The 10,777-nt window shown below is 35.7% G+C and overlaps 1 protein-coding gene and 2 pseudogenes across 1 annotated transcript; 1 reads left to right on the forward strand and 2 right to left on the reverse strand.

The window, feature by feature from the left end:
- Positions 1-188: 188 nt before the first annotated feature.
- LOC120208012 lies at positions 189-2,725 on the reverse strand (annotated as a pseudogene).
- A 1,183-nt stretch (positions 2,726-3,908) lies between these two features.
- Positions 3,909-7,173, forward strand: LOC120208028 (protein Dr1 homolog). Its single transcript, XM_039207400.1, has 6 exons — positions 3,909-4,064; positions 4,159-4,222; positions 5,239-5,328; positions 5,912-6,006; positions 6,379-6,447; positions 6,759-7,173. Exons 2-6 carry the CDS (start codon positions 4,168-4,170, stop codon positions 6,918-6,920), a joined length of 471 nt encoding a protein of 156 aa, XP_039063331.1. The 5' UTR covers positions 3,909-4,064; positions 4,159-4,167; the 3' UTR covers positions 6,921-7,173.
- A 2,165-nt stretch (positions 7,174-9,338) lies between these two features.
- On the reverse strand, positions 9,339-10,771 carry LOC120208013 (annotated as a pseudogene).
- Between the last annotated feature and the right edge of the window lie 6 nt (positions 10,772-10,777).

The raw sequence follows: 10,777 nt of genomic DNA on the forward strand, positions 1-10,777 counted from the left end.
ACGTTAGTAATCATTTTGTTACAAATCGATATGTTAGTGACTAATTTGTTACTTTTCAAATTTTAGTAGGGAAAACGAATATTTACTCATAAATTAGTGACAATTGATGTAATTTATCCAAAACTTAATCACTGTCAATTAATTTTGTTACAGATTCAAGAAAGAAATCATAACCAGTTTACTTTGATTTATATAACCTTACATCTTAAATTCAAATCAACACACAAAAATGGTGGCCAACTTCGAACCGTAATGTCGGATACGAGACGAACCGTAATGTCGGATACGAGACGAACCGAAATGTCGGATACGAGACTGCATCTTAAGTTGCTAAGAACATCTTGCAGGCATGACTTTCTTGACAAGAAAGAACTTTTCTTGGTGTCCAAATATGTACATTTGAAAGAAATCCTAGCAGCATAATGTACAGACCATCTTTTGGTCGAAACTAGTGGGGGGGGGGGAAACGGTAACCATCGATGACCCTCCCCTCCCTCTTTCGAGCTTCTCGATTTTGCTTCAAACCGTACGGTATAACCTACTGTAGTGTGGCGTAACGATCTCTGTCGCACCATGTGAAAGTACTCGGGGTCGTCCAATTGCCCATCGGATCAAATCCACTGTATCATCTGATGGTACATGGGGAAAAATCGGATTTGGATGGCCGAGTAAGCGAAATATGGGAGAAGTGAGGTTACCAGCACTAGGAGTGTAAGAAGCCAATACAACCCTGCAGGCGCACAGGCTTCGATGAAGACCTTGTAGGCAGTAGTCGATATGTTCGGGTCCATGGCTCCGTATGCCATGAGAAAGATATACCACAATATTATGCCGCCCCATATGAAGAGATGTTGAATGTATGTAAAATAAGTGATCGATGACGCCATTTGGCAGTTCACGACCCACACTACGCACGTATACATGGTGACGCCGAGGACTTCCAAACCGGCAACTTCCCCGCCTTTGCGGAAGGCTTGATGCTGCATTTCTCGGATGCCGAAGAAGAAGATGATCGTAGCACTTAGAACTCCGTTAGACGCCCATGCGACGATCCTAAGCCAGCTAAATAGGACATTTTGTATGCCTTCTTGATATAATAGGGGGGGAAACTGCAACATGATCAAGTCCAAGAGAAATCAGATATCATTCATCAAAGTTCAAATTTCTGTTAGTAGAACAACATAGAAGTTCTCTTATGTATAGAGAGATACCATAAGACACAAACGGGATGAGACGTCTTGGTCGAAAACTCCAAGAGCAATCACCGGAAGTGATGTGAAGAAGACATTATAGAGGGACAGAAACCAATCATTGTATACAGCTTGTCCGGAGAACGATGCGTATATCTCGAAGAAGAAGATAGTGAAACCGGAAGCAATATTCTTGTAAAAGAAATAGCATATCTGCAAAACAGTTCGATCATTTTAGTTTAACTGATTGCTATTGGACGATGTTTCTGTTTCATGACAATCTTCTGATTTTGTGGTTACATTGAATTCCGAATTCGGTTTTTTTAATCACAAAACTGTCTTTGACATCATCTTCCAGATCATAAGTTAATGATTTTCCATCAACGATCAAAGCCAATGCCTCGGTATTTTCATTCGATGAAGCAAGCAGCTGCTTCCTTTCAGCTATCTGCTGGATAACGCTAACCTTGTATGCCTAGAAAATCGAAAATCAAAAGGTCCTCAATAAGCTAACAAGCACACTCAAAACATCAGATTGTATTCGGATAAGAAACAAGTATGGCAAACACAGTTCAAGGCACGAAAATATTTCTCGAAATGTGCTTCAACAAATACGACAACCAGCGTTGAATGAGATAAAAAGGATTCATTGAACTTAGAGTTTACCGCTGCAGCGGTGGTTTTATCCCCGGATTTCTCCAATGCCTTGTTTTCTGGGGTCTCGGAATTTATTACAACTTGCTTCATTCCTTGTCTAAGCAAACTACAGGGAAAGCTGCAAAATTTGAAGTTTTCGAAATCAGCATACAGAAGTTCACACAAGTCTTATGGTAAGCATTTGCAACAATGATCATACCCAATATTAATGGCTGTCTCCATCTTATCTCCTGTCAAAACCCATATCTTGATCCCGGCTTGTGCAAGTTTGTCGATGCATTCCGGAACCTGTCCAGCAGAAAAGGCAAAACATGAATGCAGACATTAAAAATATAAGCAAATAATGCTTTTCAATATGTGGTCTTCGAACACACCCCATTTTGAAGTTTTTCTTCAACAGCCGTAGCACCAAGAAGAATCAACTCCCTCTCGATTTTCTCGGCCACTTCCTTGATCATTTCCTCCCGATCTGCGCTCACTACATTCTTGGCTTCCGTGAATTCCTCATTGAACTTGACATATTCTTCCTCGCCTATTTCACGGTATGCCAGTACCAAAGTCCTCAAACCAGCATCAGCATATTCTTCAATGTGCTCCTTGGTTTGCTCTGCAAATTCTAGTCTTTCGAACATGGCACTGCTCGTAAGAAGAATGTAAATGTACTTAATATAATCCATTGTTAAGCATTTTTATACCGGAAAGAATCCTTGATCTAATACTCAATTGTTTCAGATTACGAACCTGTCGGCACCTTTACAAAGTAGCAGCAGCTTGCCCTCCTCATTCTGCACAATCACAGACATCCTCTTTCTCGAGCTACTAAACTCCAAGATGTTCAATAGGTCATAAGATCTGAAGAAGAGAAAAATGTTTAGTCGTTTTCGAACTTACTTCATTGGCATCTTTTCTGGGATCTTCCTTTTCCTTTGCTGGCAACTTAATAAAAAGTTAACTCAGTTAATCGAACTGTTCGGTTCATGTTTCCAAAAAAAATTCGGTTTAATAAACGGTTAAAGAATTTTTTTCCAATTAATTTGGTTTATGAAAATTCGGTTCGATCGATGATCGAATCAATCGTTTGATCACTTTTAGTCGAATTAGATCGAGTCAGATTTATATTCTAAAAATCATATCGAATCAAAATCGGGTGAATTATATATATATTTTAAGTCTAATGAAAGCATATTTTTAAGTCAAGTGAGATTGACTAAATATCCGACATGTGGTTAGAGGTGTACAAAAAATCTGAATATCCGATTTTGTGTAAAAAAATATCCGAAATCGGATTTGGGAAAAATCAGATCAGATATTTTAAAACCGGATAGTATAACCGGTTTGGGAAAAAATTAGACGACCGCTTTTTTTACTAGATTAAAAACCGGTTTGAAAAAACCGGATAAAAAACTGATTTTTTATCCGAAAAATAAATCCGGTCTGGGGATTAAAAAACTAGCATTTAATATAACCGGTTTATTAAAAAATTGGATGACCAGTTTTTTTACCGGATTAAAAATTGATTTTTTTTAAAACCGAAATAGGTTACATCATACGACTCTCCAAACCAATTAGAATCCAAACCGATTTTTTAAAACCTGATTTTTTTAATTAGATGAAAATATCAGATCGATTTTTATCTGATCTAGATCGAATTTAAATCCGATTTTGTGCAGGTCTCATCCCTAGCTAAATGAACTATCCCTAGAACTAAAAGGGCAAATAAGCAGACGTGGAGAAAGTTGAGAGTCTTTCATTTGCATTTCGTCAAACACTTTTATTAACAAAGTCTTAATTTCCGCATCGATCAAAACAATAGGAAAAAATAAAAATAAAATAAAATCAGATAGATGTATTGAAAGTTCCAAGATAACCCAAAATCCTCGACGCGCTTAACAACGGAGTTTCCGACACGAACTAACCATCAGATCCATTAATTCCACTAATATTCCAAAGGCGCTATAAAAAAAAGGCGCGTGAGAACCCCTCGCGCCTCCCTTGAATGCTTGTTTGTTTGTTTTTTTCTCTCTCCCGTAATCGGCTGCGATCGAGAGCCACCTCTCTTATCGTGAAGAGCCAATGAGCATCTCTGATAACTCCATAAATCAACCATGTCTTCCTTCGTGTTCATCGCCAACTCGACTCGGATCACGAATCGCTTCACTCGTTTTAGCGTTTTCTCATCTGTGGGGATAATCCCCCGCGTCTTGACTCAGTAACTCGGTGAGTCCGGTACTCCCCCGTATTTCCTTTTTTTCACGTTTTATATCTGTTTATTCTCTGTTGGATTTTGATATTTTTTTCGTTTGTTTTGAAGAATTGAAAGATGGAGCCGATGGATATCGTAGGGAAGTCGAAGGAGGACGCTTCGCTTCCCAAAGGTAATTTATTTCCTTCTCTCCTCTGTTTTCTCGTCCTAATTTCCGTTTCGTTTATATTTAGTTATTCGGTGAATTTTGATGATATTTCATTTGTTTTCCCCTAAAATTTTCCTCTTTATTCTTTCGATTCTCTTATTGTGTGCTAATTTATGAATTTGAAGTCTTAAATTTGCTAGGGTTTTTTTTATAACTTCTATCAAGATTAGCTAATAATGGTAAATAATTGCAGTTTCCAGTTTCGTTGCTTAATTCAGGTCTTGGCTTGTGTAGGCCAACTCATGCATTGAGTTTTTACTTATTAGTGAATAAGTGAATGAGTTACCCTAAAAAATAGTTAGGGTTTTTTTTATCGGACGTATCAATCAAATTCAATAATTCAAGAAAGGTGCATTATTCATGATGTGAAGGATAATTTTGCGTTCAAACTTATTCTTGTTTTATGCTAGATTTTTACTGTGAGAACTTTTAGATTCATGGGAGGAGTTGCCTATCTGAATGTTTTGTCTATCAAAGGCGACGACTGGCTTTCCCGTTGGTTGGTTGTTCTATTTACAGTCTAGAGCTTGTGTAGGGGAAGTGGGAACATTATGCTGGTTGGAGAATGTGATGACTTTAAGGATCAACAGTTGAGTATGTTTAGAAAGGAATTGAATTCACTACTAATCAGGGCTTTGGGAAACAGTGCGAGTATGTGGACAATTAAACTGAGACCGGCAGATTTTTTTCTCCAGGGAACTTGTGTTGCATAGTGAAATGGGGTTTATGAGCTAATAACAAGGCTGTAATGTCTGAAGCAGTTTACATGATTTGCTTTTGGTGCAAGGATCTGAGTTTTTGTTTACTTTTGTTGTTCAATGTTATAAAAAGAGAATCGGGTTGCTTTCCCTTGTGTGCTTGCAAATTATACTAATCCCATAACTTGTCCGTCCATGGCTTTCCCTAGGCCCTGCGGTTTAGTTTAGATATGTTTCTTTGCTTTATGATACAAATTATTTATAAATCTTTGCTTTTTGCAGCAACTATGACCAAAATTATAAAGGAAATGTTACCACCAGATGTACGTGTTGCAAGAGATGCTCAAGATCTTTTGATTGAGTGTTGTGTAGGTAAGATGATAAGTGTAATTTTTGTCTCTTTTTAACCAAGTACCAATTTAAGGTCTCTGTGACCTATATGTATTCTTTTAATTGCTAGCACATCAATTTTTTTTCAAGTGTTTCTCCACTGCTGAGTGTTGACTTTTCTGATAGTGATCGGCTAACCATTATTCTTTTTGTGTTGACTAGCATATGATTGTTGATTTATTTGCCCCAAACCTGTGACTTTTAAAGCAAAAGTCTACCTTCTTATCGTGGTATGGGTTTGTTTTGGCCAATTTCATAACATTTTCTTTTTCAAAGTAGTGTGCCATACAAATATGGTATCAATTATTTTATATTTTTAAGGTAGTTCTGAAACTGATTTTAGATTCATATAATTGATAATCTTATATGTTTATAATCCCACTATTTGTTTCATTGAAGATATCGGTGGAAAACTTTTTCATGTTAGAATGTTGTTTGGCAAGCATATTACCAGCTATATTCATTTGTCTTTTTTTTACATCGGTGGAATTTTAGTCTCTAAACATAATATAATGATGGCATTACTTGTTTCTTTTAACTAACGGAAACTGCAACCCTCTTGCAGAGTTTATTAATCTTGTTTCATCAGAGTCCAATGAAGTTTGTAACAGAGAGGATAGACGAACAATAGCACCTGAACATGTACTCAAGGCTTTAGAGGTTACTCTCTCCTCAACCTACTTTCAAATTTCAATTTAGTCCTTTTTGTGTGTTATTTTTCGACCTTAATAAAGCAATGCCTTCAAGAAGTCTAGCACCATCTTCATCAAATCCTTTTATGAAGTAGTCTCTGAGAAGGAAATTGTTGTTTTCATATCAAGATATGGCTTTACTGGCCTGCTCTTTTTTAAATATGGTCTTCATATTTCATTTTCCTCGACACTTATGTAGTAGTAGGGGCAATTTCATTTGCTAACAGTGATCTGGTTACGATTCTGCACTCTACTCGCATACGTTCTTGATTGTACCATGTTTTAGCCTACATATAAATATACTCATTTTTAAAACTCATGTATGCATGTGATTTGCCAGGTTCTTGGGTTTGGAGAGTACATTGAAGAGGTATATGCTGCATATGAGCAACACAAGATTGAGACAATGGTATATTTTTGTCTTCTTGCTAATTAGCATTTAGCATTCCGCAATTTAACCTTTTGAAAGTAGAAATGTTACCTCCGTCTTCCCTTCTGTCACTGCTGACCTTTTTACCCCACAAAATCGTGTTAAGATCGGCATATCATTTTTCCCAATTCCCGATCAAGAAGCTGGAAATCCCATGCTACTCTTTTCTGCAAGAGCTATTTTCCTTCAAATATGATACAAGACAATACTGCATATTTTTCGAAATTGATTCTGTAACGAAATTACGTACCAACATTATTCACTGAAGGTCTTCTTGAAATGCATTTCAGCAAGACTCTTTGAAAGCTGGGAAATGGAACAACGGAGCAGAGATGACCGAGGAAGAAGCAGCAGCTGAGCAGCAAAGAATGTTTGCAGAGGCACGTGCGAGAATGAATGGTGGTCCCGTTGCCCAAAAGCAACCAGATCCCGACCCAAGTGTAGAGAGCTGACTCATTAGGACTTCTTGTACCGTAGGCAAGCATCCTTGACTCTTCTATTAGCGCTTCTAAGTTTTAATCTCATATATTATGTACAAAAAAGAAAAGCTATCGGTTAGTGTACTGATCTCTGTGGATATTTTTACTTTTTTTTTAATCTATGGATGCTGTCTATAATTATTTAGTTAGTGAGAGTTTGTTCATTCCCATTTGTGCCAAAACCTTGGTATGTAATTGTTTCAGTCGTATGGTATTTTAGTTGACAGATCTTCCTGAAGTAAGGCACTGCCATAGCTGACTATCTGACTTGAAATGTCTGCATCCATATAGGATTCTGTGAGTGTCGATTATGAATATGTATTCGATACGAATGTTTACTTAAGTCTTAAACTATTGTACAGTAGGTGTATTTCTGAACTCTTAAACTATTGTACAGTAGGTGTTTTATTGAATACGAGATTGATGAAGATTTGTACATTAGGTATTTGATAATGTGCTTAACTTGTGGGTTAGGCATTAAATCTATACTTTATTGCATCATTATCTCCCAAGTCCAGCAAGAAAGATTCCCGAGAAAGGCTTGGCAGCGTCCGGTCTCCTTGAACCTTGGCTTCCCTTCGAGTATTAAGCTACGGCTCTACACACGTATGAAGCTCGAGGCTTAGCTGCTGTATCAACAATGGAGCATGTGAGTGGTGTTTCATTTGTAGAACGCCATCCAAGGCCTTTCAGTGATTGCGATGCGATTGGTTTCAAGACATTGTAGGACTCATTAGCAGAGGCTATGGTGAATGATTGTTAAATGGTGTTGTTGCCCTTGCTGGAGATCAAGTAATTAACGCGAGAGTAACATCATCTCTCTGTTAGTATCGTAACGATTAACTTTATTTTTCGTTTGTAAAAGGGGCAAATTGATTTTTTTCCCCCAACCTAGTATGAGGGTCACATTGGATGTAAAATGAGTTCAGGGTTCACATTAATTCTTTCTTCAAAAGTTTGAGGGCCTAAAATATCATTAAATCAAAATTAAGACTAAATGAAATAAAGGATAACTATGGAGGACTTATGATGCAGTTTATACTATTTTTATAAAAAGCAAGCAACATAAATGTTTAAAATTGAAATGATTTGAATTTTTATAAATTTGAAATCTAATTTTATAAAACAATCAATTATATATATTTCATCTATATTATACAAAAAAAAATGGTTGTCTCTTGTTCTCATATGTAGGGTAAAGGGGAGGTAAGATAGTAGGTTACCTCCAACACCAGGTTGTGAGCAGCTTCCGTAGAAGATATTCGAAATATGAAATGCCTTCCGTAGGACTCGATCTCACGACCTCAATGTTAAAAAACATGTGCTCTACCAACTGAGTTGTATAGTCATCTCCATCTATATTATACACTTTTAGATATTAAAGTATATTTTGTCGCATTTTTCATGAGCAATTGTATACAAAAAGTTCTAATTTATGTGGTTGATGATTTTATTTTATTAATACAGGATACGTACAACGTAATATTTTTTAATCCTTTGATATTGAACGCTCACAATTTTGATGTTTATGGTGCTCGAACTCGGGTCTTTAAGGAATAATAACAATTCATTTATCACGGAGATCACTTTATTCGTGTTATGATTCATGATTATATAAGTAAAACATTAATGTTATTGATGTACACCTCAATAATTGGTCCTTCGAATTATTTGTTTCATTTTTCTCCATCCTTCCATATATATGATAAGACATGCAAAATTTGTCGAAAGTGGTAGGTATAATCATAAAACATATTATATTAAAAAAATTAATTTTTAATAATAAAAATTTTTATTGCAAGCGATAGTATCCATTCTAAATACTCGTTAATTTAATAATATATGTTCAAATATTTTATAGTCGCTGGAGCTAAAACCCGAAAACTCTAAGAATAATAATCATTATTTTAACCACTGAAACCGTTTAATTCATGTTAAAAGTTTTATTATTAGAACAAATTGTTATAAATTTTAAACATATACTTAATTTGAATGATATATATATATATATATATGAAAGGATGGATTGGGTTTGTTGTAGCAGAAGTACTCTTGGATAAATTTTTATATAATTTAAGTATTTTTTATAAATTTTATCTAATTTTATCCTTTTTGAAGTTTTATAATTTTGTACTATAATATTTTTAATATAACTTTATGAACATTCACACCCCTAACATAAAATCTTATATTTGTATCTGATACAAATGTTGTTGTAAATTATTTTGGATCCCATATATAATCGATACAACAAGATAACACTAATTACGTTTGTCAAATTTATACTCTGACACCGAATGACATAGAAAGAATGTCTCCAGAGGTCGTATTTTGAATATCTAACATCCTCGAAAAGTTGCAATCTATTGATATGATTTCTAATAGACTCACCTAACCTGAACTAGTCAACCCACCTGAAAATTTGTTTCTACCAAGATCAACAAGAGTGGCATTCTTCAACCTCCTGATTCCTTCTGGTATCTTCCCCTCAAGGCCAATGTTGCTCAAGTCAAGCTTCAACAAGGAAGTGAAATTGCTCCCAGTGCTCAACTCCAATGGCCCTGATAGATTGTTTCTGCTTAAATCCATTATCAGCAGCTTTGTTAAACCTGCCAGACTTGGTAAAACATGACCAATAAACTTGTTTCCAGCAAGCACAAGCTGCCTCAAATTCACCAGGTTGCCTAATTCTATAGGCAAATCTCCAGTTAATCCATTGACTAGTAACACCAATGATTGGAGCTTTTTGAGGCTGCCAATGAAGCTTGGAATCTCACCAATGAGACCTTCATAGGATCTAAACTCAAATGATTCTAAGGTTGTTTGAGGATCTTTCCCAGTTTGAGGAAGGGATGGTAATGGGATTATCTCTAGGTGAGAAGAAGCAGTTGAAGAAGGAAAGGGATCTTAGGTGAGTCAACTCGAACAAGTGGTGGTGAACTTTGCTTCTGTGCTACATTGCAGAGAGTTGTCAAAAACCAGACCAATGTTTAGAACTATGATGTGCCAAAACCCATCAACAAGATCACAGTAAACTCCCTGCATTTGTAAGAATTTTGAGTAAATTACGCATTTAGTACCTAAACTTTCAATTTGTTTAGAATTATACCTAAAGTTTAGTTTTTGTTTCATTTTAATATCACACCGTTAAAAACTTAAAACGTTTAATACCTAAGCTATCAGTTTTGATCCATTTTAGTATCTAAATTTCCATTTTTTTCAAAACTTAAGTATGGTTTAGGTACTAAACATGTTTTGATACCTAGACTTTCATTTTTTTTTCATAACTTAATGACGGGTATTAAAATGAAACAAAACTAAATTTATAATTTAGGTACTAAATGCAAATTTACCCAAAAATGTCTTCAACAGTAACAATAAAACTCAGCTTGTAATGCCTTTTAGCAGTATCGGTTGCATGCAAGTTTCCTACTGATTTGCTTTGCATGAAAGACTTATTCCACAGACAAAAACTATAATACATTTATGATTCCCCAAATATTCATATCCCACCTTTGTATTCAACACACACATATATATATATAGACATATATATCCATATTAGACACATACTCGTTTAATCTTCATTTATAGTCTGAATAATACGGATGAACGTAGAATTTTATATTAGGAGTGAAAGAATATGAGAATTTAAAAATTTCAGGAACGATAGTCCCGGCAAGAAAAGAAGAAGAAAGTGATGTATTTTAAACCTGAATAGGTGTCCATCCGCAAGGGTCAGAGTAGAGATCCGAGCCATTCCAAAAGTTCCCCACAAAACCCTGAATGGCACCATATAATGCCTCTTGTTCTTCCTTCACCATTGGAGA

This window comes from Hibiscus syriacus, unplaced genomic scaffold (assembly GCF_006381635.1).
Source record: "Hibiscus syriacus cultivar Baekdansim isolate YM2019G1 unplaced genomic scaffold, ASM638163v2 tig00015529_pilon, whole genome shotgun sequence".
NCBI classification, from domain to species: domain Eukaryota; kingdom Viridiplantae; phylum Streptophyta; class Magnoliopsida; order Malvales; family Malvaceae; genus Hibiscus; species Hibiscus syriacus.